The sequence below is a fragment of the Macrotis lagotis genome, chromosome 1 (genome assembly GCF_037893015.1).
Source record: "Macrotis lagotis isolate mMagLag1 chromosome 1, bilby.v1.9.chrom.fasta, whole genome shotgun sequence".
NCBI classification, from domain to species: domain Eukaryota; kingdom Metazoa; phylum Chordata; class Mammalia; order Peramelemorphia; family Peramelidae; genus Macrotis; species Macrotis lagotis.
In genome coordinates, this window is record NC_133658.1 from 331,507,127 (window position 1) to 331,529,166 (window position 22,040).

At 36.9% G+C, this 22,040-nt stretch overlaps 1 protein-coding gene across 3 annotated transcripts in view; it reads left to right on the top strand.

Annotated features, from left to right (window-relative positions):
* The first annotated feature begins 8,703 nt into the window (after positions 1-8,703).
* The window catches only part of GGTA1 (glycoprotein alpha-galactosyltransferase 1 (inactive)), a 108,784-nt gene continuing 95,447 nt past the window's right edge, over positions 8,704-22,040 (top strand). Inside the window, exons 1-2 of one of the 3 annotated variants that reach the window (XM_074211679.1) lie at positions 8,704-9,077; positions 9,132-9,238. In XM_074211679.1, the coding sequence (XP_074067780.1) occupies positions 8,786-9,077; positions 9,132-9,238 (399 nt within the window). In that variant the 5' untranslated portion in view covers positions 8,704-8,785. Of the gene's footprint in view, positions 9,239-22,040 lie in introns of all 3 variants that reach the window. The other 2 variants (XM_074211672.1, XM_074211678.1) reach the window with 2 other exon arrangements.

Here is a 22,040-nt window from a genome sequence, read left to right on the forward strand (position 1 = left end):
CATGGTAAGAAGTGAATAAAAATAAAATAAAATAAAAAGGAGACCCAGTTACTTTATGGACCCTGTACAAAGAAAGGGGAAGGAAATAATCATCAATGTAGATCTTACTTTAAGCAAAACACTGTGCAGATTTTATCTCATTTGAACCTAACAACAACTGAGGAAACTGCGTGATGGGAGGGTCACACAACTAGAAAGTATCTGAGACCAGATTTGAACTAAGGTCTTCCTGACCCTTCTCCAGGGCTCTAGCATCTTTACCATCTAATTGCCAATTCAGATTGTAAAGTCAGTAGATCCACTGTGGGATACAGCAATCATGCAAGCCAATGCAATATCAGGCCATATTAAGTCTAGTGATCAGGAATAAAGAGGTAATGATTCATCTTTACCTGGGTCAGACCGCATCTTAAATTTCATGTTCAGTTCTGGACATCACATTTTAGAGAAGACATTGAGGAATGAGAAATTGTCCACAGAAAGCCAACCAGAATAGTGAAGGAACTTGAAAGGTATAATAGAGTGCTGGGTCTGAAGTCAGGAAGACCTGAGTTCAAATTCAGTACCAGATACTTACTAGCTCTGTGACCCTGAGCAAGTCAGTTTGCCTTGTTTGCCTCAGTTTCTCAGCTGTAAAAATGGGAATAATAATAGCACCTACCTCATATGGTTATTGTGATATTGAAAGGAGACAAGATTAGTAAAATTGCATAGTACAAAAATGACAAAAAGGAAAATGATCAATGTTGGAGGGCATGTAGGAATACTGTGATACTAGTGTATTGTTAGTAGAGTTGTGAATTGATTCAACCATTGTGGAGAATAATTTGAACTATGCTCAAAGGGCAATAAAACTGCATATCCTTTGATCCAGCAATATCACCATTAGGTCTATATCTCAAAGAGATCATAAAAAAGGGGAAAAGACCCATATGTACAAAAATATTTATAGCAACTCTTTTTGAGGAATCAAAGGATTGGAAATTTGTGGGCATCAATTGAGTATGGTTGAATTATGGTATGGTGTGGTTGGTTGGTTCTTACCCTTTGTTATCCAAGAAAACCAAAATGAAATAGCTATGTTTTAGATAAATTACAGTGTCCAACAGTGGATGATCAGACCAATGAGAACTCGGAATGCTCTACCATAGAGTGGGTATAAATAGCATGTGAACACCTGGGATGGGTATTCTAAACTTATGGATGTCATGTTCCTTTGAACTGCTTCAATTCTGCCTTCCTCATAGAATGCAGCACCCTCAATGTAGAGAGCACACCATACTCGGCAGTCATGTGTTAGTGTCTCCCATGCTGTACAATCAATTCTTAAGTTCTCTGAGACCTGCAGGGTATTTTGGTATCACTTCTTCTGACTCCCTTGTGAGTATTTCCCTGTGTGAGTTCTCCAAAAAATAGGGGTTTTTTAGTATATAAATGTGATGGAATATTAAGAAATCACGAGTGGCCTGACTTCAAAAAAACCTGGAAAGACTTGCATGAATTGATGCTGAGCAACAAGAGCACAAGCAGAAGGACATTGTAGATAGTAACAGCAACATTGTGAGATGATCAAGACTTATTATGGAAAATGTCATCCACATCCAGAAAAAACAATGAATGCAGAGCAAAGTACACTATTTTTCACATGAAACACTTGTTTTATGTCTTTTTTCTTTTTCTCATGATTTTCCCTTCTTTAGTTCTGATTCTTCTTTCACAATATGACTAATATGGAAATATGTTAAACATGATTATATATACATAACCTAGATCAGAATACTTGCTGTCATGGGGAGGGGGAGGGAAGGGTGGGAAGAAAGAATAAATGGAGGGGCAGCTAGGTGGCGTAGTGGATAAAGCACCGGCCTTGGAGTACCTAGGTTCAAATCTGATCTCAGACACTTGATAATTACCTAGCTTTGTGGCCTTGGGCAAGCCATTTAACCCCATTTGCCTTGCTAAAAAAAAAAACCCTAAAAAAAAAGAATAAATGGAACTCAAAGTCTTGAAAAAAGATGAATATTGAAAACCATCTTTGCATATAATGGAAAAATAAAATGAAATAACATAACATTCAAAAAATTGCTTAGTGCAGTGCTTGACACATGTAATGCTCTATGTAAATGTTTATTTCTTTCCCTTTCCCACTCCTCTTTTCCCCTTTCATACCAAATGAAGAATAGTAAAAGAAACTAGGGAAGTTTAATAGGAGGAAATTTAACGGAGATGTATTAGTTTTCTTCAGGTATTTGAAAGATTGTCAAATGGAAGAGAGATTAGACTTGACCTCTTGGTCCCAAAGGGCAGACTTAGAAGCAAAGGTTATTTAGAAATAAATTTAGATTTGATGTGAAGAAATACTGTCTAACAATTAGAATTATCCAAACAGAATAGGACTGCCTCAAGAAGTAGTGGGTTAGGGGCAGCTAGGTGGTGCAGTGGAAAAAGCACCAGCCCTGGAGTCAGGAGTACCTGGGTTCAAATCCGGTCTCAGACATTTAATAATTACCTAGCTGTGTGGCCTTGGGCAAGCCACTTAACCCTAGCTGTGTGGCCTTGGGCAAGCCACTTAACCCTATTTGCCTTGCAAAAACCTAAAAAAAAAAGTAGTGGTCTGCAAAGGGCTATAAAACTTTGCATATCCTTTGATCCAGTAAAACTACTACTGGGTCAGTGACCCAAAGAAATTTTTTTTAATGAAAATAACTTATTTGTATAAAAATATTAAAAGCAATTCTTTTTATTGTGCCTAAGAATTGGAAATTGGTGGGGTAACTAGGTGTTGTAATGGATAGAACAGTGACCCTGGAGAAGACCTGACCTGAGTCAAATCCAGATTCACACCCTTAATAATTGCCTAGCTGTGTGACTTTGGACAAGTCACTTAATCCCATTGTCTTAAAAAAATAATTTTAAAAATGTTTTGTATATTCTCAAACAATATTTCTAAAAAAAATTGACAATTGGGAAGATGTACACAAATTGGGAAATCACTGAACAAGTTGTAGTATATGATTATAATGGAAATTTATTGTTCCATAGGAAATGATATGTAGGATAATTTCAGAAAAACCTGAAGACTTACACGAATAGCTACAGAGTGAAGTGAGCAAAATCAGAATACTGTACACAGTAATAGCTCTATAGTAAAATGAACAAATGAGAATGATTTAAGGTTTTCTCAGCATCAGGATAATCCAAGACAATTCCAAAGGATTCATGATGAAATAAACTATCCACCAACAGAGAAGGAACTGATGTCATCTGAATTCAGATCCAAGCATGCCATTTTTCACTTTCTTTTTCTTTGAGTTTTATTATACAAAATGGAAATGTTTTACAGGATTGCACATCCAGAATCTATCTCAGCTTTCTTACTATCTCAGAGAGAGAGGGGAAAAAGAGAAAGGAAGGGAAGAATTAGGAACTCAAACAAAACCCCACAATGAATATTTATTTTTACATGTAATTGGGGGGAAATAGAATATTCTTTTAAAAAAAGTAGTGGGTTTTTATTGGAGTTCTTCATGCAAATCTAACCTTGTTGGCAAGATTCATACAGAGGATTCTCATTTTAGTATAGGTTGAAACTAAATGATGTCTAAGATAAATTCAAACTCTAAGAGTTTGAAATTATACATCAATGATACTGATAGATAATCTTACCAGTGGAAGTATACACAAATATAAACACAAAGAAAGCACAGGAGGAGAGAAAAAAGGGAACATATATTCATATGCATATGTACCTGCATATTCATATTAAGATCTATAAATGAATCAGCCTTTTACAGAATTACTTGTTTGTTCCTTAGTCATTGCTTCTTCTCTAACCACTAGGTCTAGGATGATGATGAATTCTTTTTTTCTTTTTTCTTTTGATGATGATGAATTCTTCAGCTCCCTCCTCATTTTCTTCTCCCCTTCATCCTGAGAGTTGGGGGAGGGGGTGGACATTCTTCAGTCTTTTAAGATGAATTATCCCTAAAAGTGATAAGGATTCCCCAAACCTTCTGTATAGCCTCTCCCATACCCCTGAATAGCTTTTAAAAAATAACCAAACTTCTATAATTTGAATTAGTCATTTCATAGAATCTACTGTAAAACAAACAAAAATCTCATAGCTTAGAATACAAAGTAAAGTATGATCAAAAAGTTTAAGGGAGTCAAAGCAGTACACTATTGTAGACCAGGTCTGATTCGGGATACTCTGGTGTTCTGGGTTAGGAAATGAGATGAAATAGGATTCTTGCAGACCAGACAGATAGCAAAAACTGGTCTACTTAGCAATAACAGAAAGAATATTCAGGAAGCAAACAAGTAGTGATTCAGATGGACACAGCTTCTCTGCCTTTCTATAGCTTCTAGTCATCCTCCTGAGAGAGGAACTCCTAACTGCACATTTGCTAATTTTTTACTTAAACTATCAGGAAGCTGTGTCTGGGATTAGGGATTTAGTGTCCTGGGCTAATTAAGATACAGGAATAATTCCTTTTTAGTTTTTTGCAAGGCAAATGGGGTTAAGTGGTTTGCCCAAGACCACATAGCTAGGAGCTAGGTAATTATTAAGTGTCTGAGACCAGATTTGAACCCAGGTACTGCTGACTCCAGGGCTGGTGCTTTTTCCACTGTACCACCTAGCCACCCCTGGAATAATTCTAATACCGTTTAAGAAAAACAAAGAAAAAACTAGTCTCATCTGTAAGAGTAGGAACTTGGATTGTACCACTTACCCCAAAAGAAATAGATTAGTCCTCTGAAGTTCCCTCTGTTTCTTACATTCTATATTTTATGAACATTCTTTAAGTTCCTATCCACTAAGCCACCTAACTACCCCTAGTTTAATATATAGATAGATAGATAGATAAATAGATAGATAGATGATAGATAGACATGTATAAACATATGAAATCTAACATGATAGTTATAAAATGGCTTTTTGTCACCTCCATATTTTTCTTCTATTAGTTTTTTAAAATGCTTTTTTGATACTTTCTTCCCTTCTCTGTCACAGCCCATTTACATTCTTTCCTTCTCTGTCTTGTATATATATATATATGTGTATATATATATATATATGTGTATATATATATATATTTGAGTAAAATAAATCAACACACTGACCATGCCTGAGAAGAATGGTTTTCTAATTGTTCCTCTAATCCATCATCTCTCTTCCAACAGTGTGTGTGGGATATGTATATGTGTGTGGGGGGGGTGGCTATGTGTTTGGGGGTTGGGGTGGGTGTGTAAGTGAAGGATATGGGGGAGAGAGGTCTTTTGAAGTCTCATTAGAATGTGTTTTTGTCAGAACTGAGGGCTTTCAAAGTTGTGCCCTCTCACATTATTATAGTGGTATTATTCTCCTGATTCTGCTCATTTCACTCTGCATCAGTTCACACAAATCTTTCCATATTTCTTTGAATCTATTGTATTCATCATTTTTAGCAAAATATACCATTAAGTGCATAACAATCCATTAAGCTGTTTTCCAATTGATGGATAACCCCTCTAGTTTCTAGTTCTGCTTTAAATGAAGGCACTGATATTTATTGGTTAATTGTATGCTCTAATATATAATTTTCTATGATTCTTTTCAACTCCACCATTCTATACTTATAAGACCTCCTTATAAGGTAGTTGGTAACTCAACCCTTCAGATCACTAAAAGATCAGCATGTACTACAGGGATGAGGTTATAGCTGTGGAGATGCCCCATTGAACTAGCATTCTGTCATTTTTAAAAGTTGGAAAGAGACTTTTAAAACTTTGTGGAATGCAAGAAGGGTCATTTTATTAATATTACTTGCTTATGTACAATAAAACTTTATTTCAGGCTACTGAATTCTTGTCTTTATGACACTGAAAATGAAAAAAAAAAACCAAAGTATCCCAAATGCAATTTTTTTAAAAATTGGCTAATCCCCTCTTTTTCTGTCTTTTAATTTGCCATATGTAAATACCAGAAGCAGAATTTAATATCATTAAAAACAAAGGATTTCCAGGTGTTTGACCAAATAAAAAGATAGGGTGATTCCCCCCCCCCCCTTAAAAATGATGGTTTTAGCAGTCTTTTCCTGGGTTCAGTAAAAGGAAGATAACCTGAAGGGCTCTGGGAGAGCCAGATCAGGTTAGATTCCTTACCACTTATGAATTTACCTTTCCCTGATTATTGCTAAGGAAAAAAGGGAAGAAAATTTTGATTATGATTCAAGAAAAAGAAAATAATTTTTTTCCTGTTTTCTTTGAAGGAATAGCTGGTAACAGTGAATTTTGACCAAAAGAACTATATTCAAATTCTTCCTTAGTTACTTTCCTCCTGTGTGATCTTGGAGCTCTAATGTCTAAATCAGTTTCTTCATCTGGTCATATAAGGAAGTTAGAGTAGTTGATCTCCTCCAGCCTTGAATTCTAGAATATGCAAATCATCAAACACTTAACATCACGTGACTCCCCTCTTTTAGAATTTTCAACTTCTCTTTTCCTATCCTCTAGAAATTCAAACACTGGCATTTAAGGGCAAGGAGAGGGTCAATCATTACTTGTTTTCCCCTTAGAGACATCTCATTTCTTTTGACTTCTCAACACACCAGAATTGCCTTGAGGGACACCCTCAAAAGAATCATTTTGTATTTATTCTTACATATATTCTGTATTTATTTGTCTGTGATCCTAGTAGCATAAGCTCCTTGAGGGAATTACTCTCACTTTTCTATTTATATCTCCAGATCTTAGCACATAGTATTTATATATATATATATATATATATATATGTACATATATATGTATGTACATATATATATATATATATATATATATATATATATATATAATAAATTTTTGGCTGACTGGTCTAATCTCTTTGTGGTCCTCTAAATACATTTTGTTAGCTCCTCCCTTCCTCCCTTTCTTCCTTCCTTCCCTCTCATACTTGTGGGTATATTGTATAAAAGTCATAATATTTCCTGGTGCTTACAAGTCCAAATCACTCTAGCTTTTCTAGGATGGCTCTCAGACTACACCCTCTTGGTCACTTTTCAGCCCTGATTGGTTCAAGGTGAATGCATATAGCAATATTTTTTTTTTTGTCAGAAACCCTGAGGGTCTACCCTCCTGGATTGATTTTTTTTCTTCTTTTGAACTCTAAAAAGAAATTCTTCCTTCTTTTTTTTCTTTCCTGCCTTATTTTGGAGTGGTCATTCCTGGTCTCTTTTCCTCTTCTCTCTCTAACTTAACCTAAATCACTGGATGGGCATTGTTGTCTCAGCCGAATTGTGACCTGGAAACAGTTTAGCTCTGCAAGGCCAGTGTCTCTCACTGCTTAGGGGACCATCTTCCTGATCTGTATCTGGTCACTGAACCCAGATGGTTCTGGAGGAGAAAGTGAGGCTGGTGACCATCCATCTTGTTATCACCTTCCTGATGTCACAGTCTTCTTTGACAATGAAGGACAAACATCATTTAATCAACTTCTCCCTCTACATAGAGAATTATGGATCTCCAAATATAAAATGGAGCAAAGAGCTTGAAGGGACCTTAGGACATAGATAGATTAAGGCAAGTAGGTGGTACAGTGAATGGAGCACTGGACTTTCAATAAGGAAGACCTGAGTTCAAATATGATCTGAGACATTTAATACTTTGGACAAGCCACTCTGTTTGCTTCGATTTCCTCAACTGCAAAATGGGGATAATCATAGAATTTGACTCCAAGAGATATTGTAAGGCTCAAATGAGATAGTATTTATAAAGAGCCTGGATAATAGAAAAAATATATATCATTAATTAGGAAGTTAGACTACGTAATAATATTAGACCTGGAAGGAATATTTGAATGGAGAATGTTAGAACATCAAATTCTAGAACTGAAAAAGACATTTAAGTTCCCAGGATCATAGATTTTGACCTGAAGTGACCATAAATATCACTGAGTAAATTCTTCTTGAGAACGAATTTGAAACATAGAGTAGTGACACACAACTAGGAAGATGCAGAAAAAGTATTTGTGCCTAGTTGGACTGACTCCAAGTACAAGATTTTTTTTAATCACCTTATGTTGCTCTCAAATCCAAATAGATATTATAAGAGAAGAAACTGAGCCTTTCCCCATTCATAAAGTAGGTTTGGAGGTTTTAACTACTAGATAATGAAATCATCTTGTATCTTCTTTATGTTGGCATTCTGCTTTATATTTTAACCGTTTGAGACTTAAGGTGCTTTTCATCCCTGTCTTTCTGTGGCCTAAAATCCCTTCCGGGTCTAAGAGTAAGGACAAGTTTAGCCTAATCCCAGGCACGATGAGGAACCATCCATCAACCGGTGCTTTACTGAGAAGACAATGCAACTAGAATTTGGTTGATTTCCTCCTTCCGGGGGAAACAAGTGGTGAAATAGATGGGCTTTTCCTGTGGTAATGTGCTACGAATCCGCTTCTTTCTGAATCTGGCACTTGGTGGGACCAGCACCAAACCCAACAATTATCCCACGACCCTCTCCCCATCAAGGGTGGTACTTAGCTCCTCCCCCAACCCCCGGTTGCCCCGTTGTCTCTCCATATCTGCAGTGGCAGAGTTTAGGCAGGACAGGGTTGCCCTGATGAGGTCTTTTATTTTATTTTTTTGCTAGCTTCAGGGTTTTTTCCGCTTGAGTGAAAATTTTTTTAAAGGGGGGGGGGATGTAGCTCGCAGCTGTCTGCCTAGGGTTGGGCTGGCAAAAGCAATGAGAAACATTAGCAGGGCGGAGAGAGGAGAGTTCTGGGTTCTGGGGGTAGCAGTCCCAACCCGGCATGTGCAGAGGAAGAAGAGAAAAACACATTCACTCTAACACACACACACACACACACACACACACACACAGACACACAGACACACAGACACAGAAACACAGACACAGACACAGACACACAAACACAGACACACACACACACACACACACACACACACACACACACACAGACAAACACAAAAACACAGACACACACCCAGCCCTATTTGTAAGGGAGGAGGAGATAACCGGAGTAATGCATAGGCAGGAGAGGAAACCGTGGCCCGCACCGAGCGGAGGAGGTGGAGGAGGAGGTGGAGGAGGAGGAGGAGGAAGAGGAGGAGGAGGAGGAGGAGGAAGAGGAGGAGGAGGAGAAGAAGGAGGGGGAGGCGGCAGCAGCCGCTGCCCCTCCAAGGATCTAGTCCACCGGCTCTGCTCCCGCACCAGCCTCATGGCTGAAGTTCTGTTCCGGCAGGTGGGTCCTAGCGACCGGCTCGTTGTCTCCTCCCTTCCCCTTCTCTAGGCAGCTTTTTTGCTGGTTACCCCGCATCTCTCCCCCGCCCCCACCCTGAGCCCCTAAGTTGCCTCCAGTTCTAGAAGGGATTCCAGAAGGGCGCAGGACCCCGCTTTCAGTAACGAGGGTGTTACAGTGTACGGGAGCTGGGGGCGAGGGGCGGAGGGGCGCAGGGTACAGCCTCGCCCTATCGGGGCAGTTTCTGGAGGAGGGGGCGGAGGGGAAGGGGGGGGAGACTGCGAACAAACCCTAAGGGAATCGTAAGGATTGTTACGATTTCCTTTGGCACCAGGAGACCATCCTGTGTCTTGCAGAAGCGGAAAGAAAGGGGATGCAAAGAATAATAGAAAGGAGACGTAGGGAAGTGTCTCTAAAACTGAGTCTCTCTCTCTCTCTCTCTCTCTCTCTCTCTCTCTCTCTCTCTCTCTCTCTCTCTGTCTCTGTCTCTGTCTCTCTCAAAACTTAGAGAATGTTAAAATTTTAATGTAATCAAAAGGAAAATTTGGGAACACAGAGCATGGGCTACAGCTTGAAGGGACCTTAAAACCACCCAGACATTTTGTATGGAGACACAGACGTTCCCCATTCCCTGAGGTCATGTAGCTGATTCAGTTAGGACTCGAACCCAAATCTCCCGGCTCCCTAGCCTGTGCTCTTACTTTCTACCACGCGCCTGGGGAAGTTCCGAAAGTTTCACTTTGGTAGTTAATAGTTCCTGCTCAGCAGAACTTGCCAGAGATCGAAGGGGACAACTCTCTAAAGAGAGCTGTCAAGCCTTCTCTTCCTCGCCCCTTCCCCACAAACTCCAGTTCCCACTCTCTCATGCATATGGCAGAAAAATAGAAAAAGTAAACCGATGGCAAAACGCTTGAAAGATTGTCCAAGAAATATTAAAAGGGGCACACACATATCCCCCCAAAACCCCTAAAATGAATGGGATGGGATTGAGAGAGGGAGGAGGAGAAAGCCCAGAGGTTGAATTCAGAGTGCAACCATCAGTCCTTTCCTTCATCTGTGGCCCTCCATAGTCCTAAGAGTTGCCAAAATCTAAATTCTAAACTTTACCCATCTTCACCAGAGTCCTTAAGATGATCCCTACAGCTCCATTTGTATGTTAACCAAGTACATCCTGAGAGACGTGTAAAGGGAGCTTCAAATCTGGCTAAAATTTGTATTTGTCAACCGACCCTCTTTTACCCCCCCCTTACTTTTCCTCAAGATGGAATTTTGTTTGGCACCTTCCTCTGAACTTTGAACCTTCTTCATAGATAGTAGATGTGAAATAAATGTTTGCTGTCTGTTGTATGAATCTTGAATGCTGTACTGTCATTTGAAGTGATTTGTTGGTGGTAATATTTAATTTTTAAAAATTGTTACAAGGGAAGGCTCATTAAATGCTTCAGAAGCATTTCCTGAAATGAGCAGGATATAAAAGCAGCAGACATCAATATATCTTTAAACATATATATTGAATCAAAGTGCAAATGAATCTTGACCCTCAATTTCCTCATTTGTAAAACGAGTTTATAGAACTAAATAAAATCCAAGTTCCCTTTCAGTACTAAAATCCTATAAATATTTGGGGTGTCATTTTTAAACTTTGTCTCTCCAGCACCCTGCACACATTAAGGATCTTATACATAGGAGAAGCTTTAATAAAATGGACTGAATTTAATGGAACTGAGTGAGATATTAAGGAATAAGCTTAGATTTTCCAATTTCTCTCCCTCCCCCACTTTCACAGGTGGAATGCAAGCCATAGAGTGTAAGAAAGTAGTAGGAAAGATAAAAGGAAACATGGATTTTTTTTAGGTGTCTTCTATGTGCTAAATCATGTTCTGTGTACTGTGCTAAGCACTTTGGAAATATTATCTCTTTTGATTCTCACAAGAACTTTTGGGAGGTAGGTGTTATTTCCACAGTTGTAGAAACTGAGGCAGACACAGGTTAAGTAACTTGCTCAAGGTCACAGCTAGTAAGTCCTTGAAAAATATGTGAATCCTAGACAACACCTCAAAAGTGCAATCCCTTTTTGAGAATTATACACATGGTATATTGCTGACACTCCTTATTATCCCATCCTTCCTCTCTCTCTCTCTCTCTCTCTCTCTCTCTCTCTCTCTCTCTCTCAGGTTTTTACAAGGCAATAGGGTTAAGTGGCTTGCTTAGGCCACACAGCTAGTTAATTATTAAGTATTTGAGGCTGGATTTGAACGCAGGTACTCCTGACTCCAGGGCCAGTGCTCTATCCACTGAGCCACCTAGCCGACTCCATCCTCCCTTCTCTTAATTCCACCCCCAATTTTGAAACTTCACCTTGACACAAACACTTAACCTGTCACAAAATAAATTTGCTATAGGCAAAAGAGAATAGAACTTTTTTGGCATGTAAAATACATATCTTTGTAGAATTGTAATGTTGAAAGTGAAAAGAGACCTTAAAACTAAGAGACCTGAGAATGTAGATTTATTAGAATAGAACACTGAAAATGGAAAGGGGATTTTAGAGATTACCTAGTCCATTAAAAGAAATGGGGTAGGGATTGTCACATAAAAGAAAATACTGCTTGAGTCAGAATTAGGTGTTGTGGAAGTCAGGATACTTGGGTGCTTGTCCTGGTCCCACCATTAACTGACTAAATGACCTTGACAAGTCATTTCAATTTCTCTGAACTCAGTTTCCTCTTGGAAAATAATGGGCTAGACATCCTAAAATTTTGAAATATTATTGATAGGATGCCAGTCAGAAGTTTAGCTTAATCCCATTTCCCTATGACTTTGTACTCCAAGAGCAACATTAAAAGATAAACAGCAAATTCTTCCTTGACTCAAAACTGGCAAAAACCATTCACCCACTCACTGTAGCATTAGATGACTAGATTAGCTTTTAGACTCCTTGATTATAAAAATTATTAAACCCTGAAGTGGTTAATACAGGCTGGAGACTTGAGAGACACTTTTGATCTAAAGAAGGAAATCTTAAACACAAGTAAAAGTCTTTGCAGTCAGATGAAGAGAAGGCTGGGTGATAAACTGGTTATATAAGGAAATTACATTACAAATATTTATAATTTGTTACATTTTACCTAGAATTCTCTGCATATGTAAAAGGACATTTGATTCTAAAAGGAAATTTTGAAAGATGCAACAGTTAACTAATTGTTGGAGAAATCTTTAATATGGCATAACTGAGAGATAGTGAGTTGAGATCTGAAGTGGATTTGAGGAGACCTTTTATTTTCCCTTTCTGGACCTCAGAGTTTCTATTTGTCTGCTGGAGATAAAAACCATGTTTCCCTCTTACTAAACTGTGGTGAGAAAAATAGTGAGGTGATGGGTAAGAAAGTACTTCAAGAAAAAGACCTAACCTTGTATGAAGAAGTCTGGGTTCTTGCCATGGTCCTGTCCTTTGATAGTTGCATTAGTTTAGACAAGTTACTTCTTTTTATTTTTAATTTTCTTCAATAGCAGAAACAAGTTACTTCTTTTTGAAATGTAGTTTCCTCTATAAAATGAAAAGGTTCCTCCCAGATCTGAGATTTTTGCTTCTATGTTCTAACATTCTGTGTTCTAGAGACCCTTCCACACTAATATTCTATATTGTAAAGGTTTCTGCCAGCTTTGACTTTTTTTTGTTCTAAGCCTCTTTCCTTCTATGTTCTCATGATCTTATGTTGGAAAGTTCTGTCCAGTTCTGGCATTGTAGGTCCCAAGACTCCTAATTCTAATATTCTCTGTTCCAAGATCCCTTTCAGTTATGATATTCTATGTGCTAAGGTTCTTCCAAGCAGTATGTTCCATGATCTGTATAAGTGAATATTATTGTTATATATTCATGGAAAATGAATATTTCTTCTACTTAGTGCTAAATAATGCTCCCCCTGCCGCTCCCCCAAAAGTTTTAAAAGGCAGGAATTAATGTCAGTGTAATTGCATTTCAAAACAGAGTTTGGATTCAAGTACAAATGAAAAATTTAAAACTAAATAATCAACTAACCCTCAGAAGTATATCCCTAGGGTTAGAGAAGGATTTGGTACATAAAAACTCGGACTTAGTTTGCCCTTGACCAAAAAATATGTCTGAAGGCCAGGGAAGGTCATGCCTGAACTGAAGGCAAGAAATACTGAACTGTCACTTATGCAAAAGGAAGATGGCCTAGTACATGGCTAGCACAAGCATTAGGAGTAAGCAAAGGAGAAAGATTAACACCCCCCCCCTCCAAATAACAATCTAACTATTGTTAAAGCTTCCTTCCTTTGGATTTTGAAAGCTATCTCATCTTCCAGAGCTTCTTATTAAAATGACTAGGCCCTTCAGAGAAAAGAAAAAAAAAAAACCCAGAGCTTTTATTAATGTTATATACAGTATAATATAGTAGAAAGACTTCTGAACTAAGAGATTTGGCTGCCCCATTTATTAGTTTTGGAAATTCTCAGTTTCCCTATCTGTAAGATGGTGGCAATAATTCTTGAACTCCTTACCTCACAGGGATATTGTAAAGAAAAATACTTTTTGAGTCTTAAAGCAACATAGAATGTGTGAAATTATTGGTTATCATAGACTATTAAAGTCATAAGGATCTAGAGCTGGGAAAGAGCTGAAAGGTCATCTAATCTAATCCCCTTATTTTACAGAAGAAGAAGCAAGGCCCTGAGAGGTCAGATGAATTGCCCAGGGTCACATAATTGGTGGAATCTGAAATGGATTTGAATTCATGTCTTCTTGGCTTTTGGTCCAACATTCTATCCATGCTGCTTCTCAATATAAATTGTCAGAGCATGGAATGTTCTAGCATGAGGGCTCTGAGAACAGAATATTAGGACAGAAAACAAAGAATGTTAGAACTACAGGGAACTGAGATAATTTACTTGTTTTACAGAAACTGAGACTGGAAACCCAGAGATAGTATGATTATTGAGAAAATGATGAATTTAGAATCAAAGGAATTTTTCATATCCCATTTCTGTCACTTACTATTACTTGTAAAATGAGTTGAGCTGATGGGGTGGATAGATGGCTTTGGAAATTACTTCCAGATTTAAATCTCTTAAATTACTTATATTACGTAGTGACCATTTCAGGGACAGTTGCAAGAATAGGGCCCTTTGAGTACTAAAGAGTTGAATTCATGAGTCTGGTTTTTTTGTGGTCTTTGATCTTAACTTTTTTGATTTTATCTATGGACCCTTGCTTGTGGAGGCATTCTTGCCAATCCTTATCATTGTTAACAACAGATTTGTTCCACCAGAATTCCTTTCTTTGCTAATAATGATAAAGATCCCACAAGATATTGGCTTAACCTATTACCATCAACAAAACTTAGTTCAGCCCCACTGGCTCATTACAGTCTTCGAATTTTGCCTGTTTTTCAAAATTGGAGAGACAGTGTGAAAGTGGAAAGAACAAGGGGTCTAAAGTCAGTAAGAGTCAAATATACATCAACTGTGTGACAATGGATACGAGAAGACAGTTTTCAAAAGAAGAAATTCAAAGGAAGAAATCAAAAATCATAAAAAAATACTCCAGACTTCTGGCTAATAGTCAGAAGACCTGAATTTGCATCCTTTGTGCATGTGACTTGGGGAAAGACTTTTAAACTCTCTGATCCTCAGTTTTCTCCTTTGAATATTGAAGGGGCTAAATTATATAAAATAAATTAGATCCCTCCTAATGAAACCAACAAGCATCTATTAAGTGCCTACTATTCTCCAAGCATTATGTTAAGTAAGCATCTGGGATACAAGGAAAAGCAGAAAAAATCCCTGCCTTCAAGAAGTTTGAAATCTGATGGAAGAGAGAAAATAAGCATTTAGGACTCTAGTATGTGGTATTATGCAAAATACTTGCAAATCCATTTGATTATCACAACCACCTTGGGAAGTAGGTGCTATCACTATCTTAGAGATTTTAAAGATGAGGAAACTAAGGGAGACAGAAGTTCCTGGGATCATACTAGAAAGATTCTGGGACTGAATTTGAACTCAGATCTTCTTGACTTCTGGCCCAGGACTCTATTCACTGTTCTTCCTGGCTGTTTGCTTCTGACATGGTGCAGTCACAACATGCAAATAAGTATGTATAGACAATTTATATACAGAATAAATTGAAGAGAATGACAGAAGGCAAAACACTTTAAAAAAATTTAGATCTTAGAGCCTAAGGAATGATTAAGAGAACTAGATTGGGTGGATTAAGAAGGGCTGGTTCAGTATGGGAGAGAAGAGGACTGAAAGGGAAAGGAGGATAGCAAAACTAAACTTTAATTTCTTCACAATTTTGCTCATGGCTTGTTTTAAGTGCAGTCAGACTTTAGTGACTGTATATAAATATTTGTTTTAGAGAATTGATCTGTACATAACATTAAAAAAAAGAAACAAACAAATAAAAAAAAAAGACCATTCCTAAGGTGAGATACCTTTTGGTAGGCTAAAAAGAGCAAACTGTCAGATTTTATGATTATTTCAAGAGGAAACTGAATACCATTTTCTTTGTTCTTGCTGAGGTACAAACCAGTAGTGATGTTGCTGTATCAAAGGGTACACACAATTTTATAGCCCATTGGGCATAGGTCTAAATTGCTCTCCAGAATGATTAGATTATTTTAGAACTATGCCCAAAGAACTATAAAATAGTGACTAGCAATACCGCTAATATAGGTGAAAGAACCTATATATACAAAAATATTTATAGTAGTTCTTTTTTGTGGTGGTAAAGTATGGAAATTGAAGAAATGATCATCAATTGGGAAATGGCTAGACAAATGGTAGAATATGATTGTCGTGGAGTACTATTGTGCTGTAACAAATGATGAAAAGGATGTTTTCAGAAAAACCTGAGAAGATTACATGAATACAAAGTGAAATAAGCAGAATCAGGAAAACATTGTACCTGTCTACAACAGTAATATAATACAATAATCAACCATGAATGAATTATTCTCAGCAATACAATGCTCCAAGATAATTCCAAGGAATTTATGATGAAAAATACTATCCACTCCAGAGAAAGAAATGGAGTCAATACATATTTAAATATACCTTTTTAAAACTTTCTTTATTATGCTTGGCTTTTTAATCTGCATTTCCTTTTAGAACATCTCTACCTTGGAAATGTTTTGCATGACTGCTATATGGATAATCCATATCAAATATCTTGTTTTCTTTTTTCTTTTTTTTTTTTTGCAAGGCATTGGGGTTAAGTGGCTTGCCCAAGGCCACACAACTAGGTAATTATTAAGTGTCTGAGGCTGGATTTGAACTCAGGTACTCCTGACTCCAGGGCCAGTGCTCTATCCACTATGCCATCTAGCTGCCCAAAATATCTTGCTCTCTTTTTTTTTTATTTTTTATTTTTTATTTTTTATTTTTTTATATCTTGCTTTCTTAAGGAGGAGGGAGCAAGAGGGAGAATTTAGAACTCAAAATATAAAAATATTTTGCTGGTTTATAACTAAGAAAAAAATTAAATATATAAAAATGAACATCATGTGGCAGTTATATTGAAATTTTATGGAGGGCAGTGATATAAATGATACCAATTCAATGCATGAGACTCCTTTCTGTGCCTCATTTTTCTTGTTTATAAGATGAAGCAGGTAGATGATCTCTAAGGTCCCTTTAGTTCTAACATTCTCAGAAACTGGAGATAGAAGGGATCAAGAAGAGACCATCTAATCCAACACGAAACTAAGTAGGATTCCCCTTTTCAGCATATCTGAGACATAGTCATTAAGCTTTTTTTTGGAAGATATCAGATAAAAGGAACCAGCTAGGGTGCCACTAGACTTGGAATCAGGGGGACCTAAGGTTGAATTCTATCTCAGACAATAGCTACATAATCTTGGGTAAATCATCCAACCATATATGTCCTAGTTTCTTAATATGAAAAATTTAAATAATAATCCCATGGGATTATTGGGAGGATCAAATGAGGTAATATGTGTATGCTTTGTCTAACTTTAAAGAATTATGAAAATTCTATTTTTTTTATAGCTTACTATCTCTATTGCAACCTACTAAATTTTTGGATGACTCTAATATTTAGGAATTTCCCCCTATCATCAAACTTCTTTACAATTTCCTCCCTTTGTTTTCTTATTCTACTTAGAAAAAAATCTAATCGTTTTACTATGTAGCAGATCTTTGAATACGTGAAGATAGTTATATCTCCTTTCTTTTCTTCAGGCTAAATATTCTCATGTCCTTCAAGGAATCTTCATATATCATGAGTTGAAGAACCTTCATCCTCCTAGTTATTTTCTTTCTTTCTTTTTTGGGCAAGGTTTTGAGTTTTACAATTTTTCTCCCTCAACCCCCCTCCCCCTGACAGAAAGCAATTTGATATAAGATCTATATTTATAACCATGCTAAGCGCAGATCAATATTGAACATGTTGTGAAAGAAGAATGAGATCCAAATGGAGGAAAGAAAATGTTAGAGGAAAAAAATGCTTTAATACAGAAGACAATTTTTTTTCTTTGCAAGGCAGTGGGGTTAAGTGATTTGCTCAAGATCACATGTATTGTCTGTGGCTGGATTTCAACTCAGGTCCTCCTGATTTCAGAGCCACGCTCCATAAGATATGAAAATAAATTCCATGGTTTCTTCTCTGGATATGGAGGGTATTTTCTATCACAAGTCTTTTAAAATTGTCTTTGATTATTGTACAGTTGAAATGAACAAATCCATCATGGTTGATTATCACCCCATGTTGTTGTTAATTTGTATAATGTTCTTTTGGGTTGTGTTCATTTCAATTAGCATCAATTCATGTAAGTCTTTTCAGGCTTTTCTGACATCCCATTTCTCATGATTTCTCATAGAACAATAGTGTTTCCTCACATACATATATCATAATTTTTTTTAGCTAGTCTTCAAATGATGGGCATCCCCTCAATTTTTAATTCTTTGCCACTACAAAAAAAGAACTGCTATGAATATTTTGATTTTTTTACCCTTTTTCATGATCTCTTCAGGATACAGACCGAGTAATGGTATTTCTGGATCAAAGGGTATGCACAAAGGGTATGCCCTTTGGGCATAGTTCCAAATTGTTCTCAAGAAAGACTAGGTCTGTTCAAAATTCCACCATCCAAGCATTAGTGTCCCAGTTTTCCTATATCTTCTCCAATATTGATCATTTTACTTTCTAGTCCAATCAGAGAGGTGTGAGGTGATACCTCAGAGATATTTTAATTTGCATTCATCTAATCAATAATGATTTAGAGAAACTTTTAATTTTTTTAATATTTTTATTTATTTAAGGCAATGGGGTTAAGTGATTTGCCAAGGTCACACAACTAAGCAATTATTAAATGCCCGAGGCTGGATTTGAACTCAGGTCCTCCTGACTCCAGGACTGGTGCTGTATCCACAGTGCCACCTAGCTACCTCTAGAGCAACTTTTCATATGACTACAGATAACTTTCATTTCTTTGTCTGAGAATTAACTTTCCATATCCTTTGTCCATTTATCAATTGGGAATGACTTGGGTTTTTTTAAAATAAATTTGACTCAGTTCTCTGTAAATTTTAGAAATGAGTCTTTTGTTAGAAACACTAGTTGAAAAAATTGTCCCCCAACTTACTACATTCCTTTAATGTTAGTTGCAGTAGTTTGGTTTGGGAAAAACTTTTTAAATTTAATATAATTTAATATAATCAAAATTATCCATTTCATTTTTTATAATGTTCTCTATCTTTTCTTGATTGTAAACTGCTTCCCTTTTCATAGATCTGACAGATAAACTATTTGTTGGTCTCCTAATTGGCTTATAATATTGCCTTTTATGCCTAAAATTTACACCCATTTTGAACTTATCTTGGTATAGGATGTGAGATGTTGGTCTTTGTCTACTTTCTGCCATACTGTTTTCCAGTTTTCCCAGAAGTTTTTATTCAGAGAGTGAGTTTTTATCCCAGAAACTGGAATCTTTGGGTTTATCAAAAGTAGTTCACTATAGTCATCCCAGTTACTTTCTTCTGGATTCTTTCCAGTATGTCAGTATCTTTTCTGAAGTGTGGAGTCTAGAACTGAACCATAAACTAGCTTTGGTCTGGCCAGGGTATACAGTATAAGTGTATATAAATATCCAGAATTTTAATCTGCTCCCTGGTCCTGCACATTCCCTCTTACTAAGAATGCACTAGCTTTTTTTGGTTGCCCTATCTCAGTATCAATTCCTCTTCAACTTGCAGGCCCTGAAAATCCTCATGTTTTCACCTTTTTGCTTCTTGCTCTTGTGAAGTTCATTCATGCATTCATTCATTCATTTATTATTTTTTTGTTTATGTTAATATGTTTTTGAACAAAGTAGGACTAACATTTACTCCTGTTGAAATTTCATTTTGTTAGAATCAGGGCTGTCAGAGTGTTTTTGAATCCTGACTGTCTCGCAGCTCACTGATAATCCATACCTAGCTGTCTCAGCTTTGCATCATCTGCACATTTGACAAACATTCTGTGTATATCTTTATCCAAGTCGTGTAGAAAAATGTTCAGCAGCCCAGAGCCAAGTGCAAGTCCCTGAGGTATTCCACTAACTCTTAGCATTCTACATCCTAAAGTCCCTGCTCTTATGCTTTGTTCCAACATCTCTTTCACCTACTAAAGCTTGATGTTTCAAGGTACCTTTCATATCTCATATTTTAGGATGTACTAACTAGAAAGTCTACTTTTCAGGTGCTAATGTTAAAGAAGGTCTGTTTGCTTGGGTGAAACTTTAACTAAGGATGCAATGGAGTAACTGGATAAAATATGTTCTTGTAGTCTGTTACCCACTTGGTGTGGAGGCTTGGCAAAAGGAACAACTTGATGAAGTGACTAAATTCCTGTTGAAGGCCCTGTCACCCACTTGGTTTCGAAATTTTGCAAAAGTAGTCACACTTCTCCCAGTCTCTCTCATTCCCCCAAATGCAAATAATTTCTCAAGCATGCATGCCTATCTGTTCAGAGGTGAAACATTTCCTGAGCTGAGGAGACTATCTTAATACCCTTCAGTGTTTTGTGATTTCTGGTCTTTGACATCAGCAAATGTTTTCTGCCTTTGAAAAATAATTGGTATCTTTCATTTTAATTTAATTTCTCTCTCTCTCTCTCTCTCTCTCTCTCTCTCTCTCTCTCTCTCTCTCTCTCTCTCTCCTTTCCTCAACCAGAGAACTACCATGTTTTCAACCAAAAAAAAGAGAAAAAAAAGAAAAATTTGCTGAAATGCTTACCCCTAATCCAAATAATACATCCTTGTTCCACATGGTCCCTTATCTTTATGAAGGAGGGAGGTAGGTTTAACAAAGAATTTGGAAAGATACAGGTGACTTGTTTGGTCTAAGAAAGGTAGATAGTAAGAGAAGGAAGGATAATAGAAAAAAAATTAGGCAAAGATTTGAACCTGGGTTAAATAAAAACCAAAAAAAAATTGAGAGGAACAAGTGTGTGGTTAAAATGTCATCCTTATCTTATATATCTGATGTGTTGCTCAAATGTTATCAGGGAAATAAATTCTATCTAGCAAACCTCCTTTCCCCATATACTAAATAATGGGACATTTTTCCATGTATAGGGTTAAATGGTCAGAAATTCAACATTTGCAAGTATATTTAACATAGACTTAAAAATGAATTCCCTAGTATTTATATACACACATTCACACATATATACATGTCCACATGCATGTACACATGAACAGACATATATATTCCCTGATGTATGTATACATACACATATATATGTCTAGTCTATATATCTTTCTTGACTGGATCTATGATTTCATCAGTAAAGGTAGCTCCAGGTGAGAAATTTCCTTTACTGGTTCAGATAACAAGTCTTAAAATAATTACCTGAGGGGCAGCTAGGTGGTGCAGTGGATAGAGCACTGGCCCTGGAGTCAGGAGTACCTGAGTTCAAATCCAGCCTCAGACACTTAATAATTAATTACCTAGCTGTGCGGCCTTGGGCAAGCCACTTAACCCCATTGCCTTGCAAAAACCTAAAAAAAAAAATTTACCTGAGTCAGTTGAAAGGCTAAATGATGTCCAGAGTTGCAGATTTAGAGATCTTTTACCAGTGTTTTCTCAAGAGGAAATGGCAAACCACTCTAGTATCTTTGTCAAGAAAACGCCAGTGAGGGGGCGGCTAGGTGGCGCAGTAGATAGAGCACTGGTCTTGGAGTCAGGAGTACCTGGGTTCAAATGTGACCCCAGACACTTAATAAATGTGGCCTTGGGCAAGCCACTTAACCCCATTGCCTTGAAAAATCTAAAAAAAAAAAAAAAAACCCAGTGGGGTCACAAAGAATCAAACTGAAAAAACTGAAGATTAACAGTAAGAAATTGTGGGGCAGCTAGGTGGCACATTGTTTAGAGAGGCACATCTAGACTCAAGAAGACAGTAGTTCATATCTGGCCTCAGATACTTAATAGCTGTGTTACCCTGGACAAGTCACTTAACCCTGTTTGCCTCAGTTTCTTCATCTATAAAATAAGCTGGAGAAAGAAATGGCAAATCATTCCATTATCTTTGTCAAAAAACAAAACAAAGCAAAACAAAATGGGATCATGAAGAATAAGACAAGACTGAAATGACTGAACATTTATATTTATGAATATATTTATATATGTGTGTGTATTTATGTATATATTTATTAATTTCTTCACTAAATATTTATAAAATTCCCATTTTGTATAAAACACCATGATCATGGTGGGGGCAGGGGTAGATGAGCAATTCAACTCACCAAAATAGACTAGTAATTCATCTGTAATATAT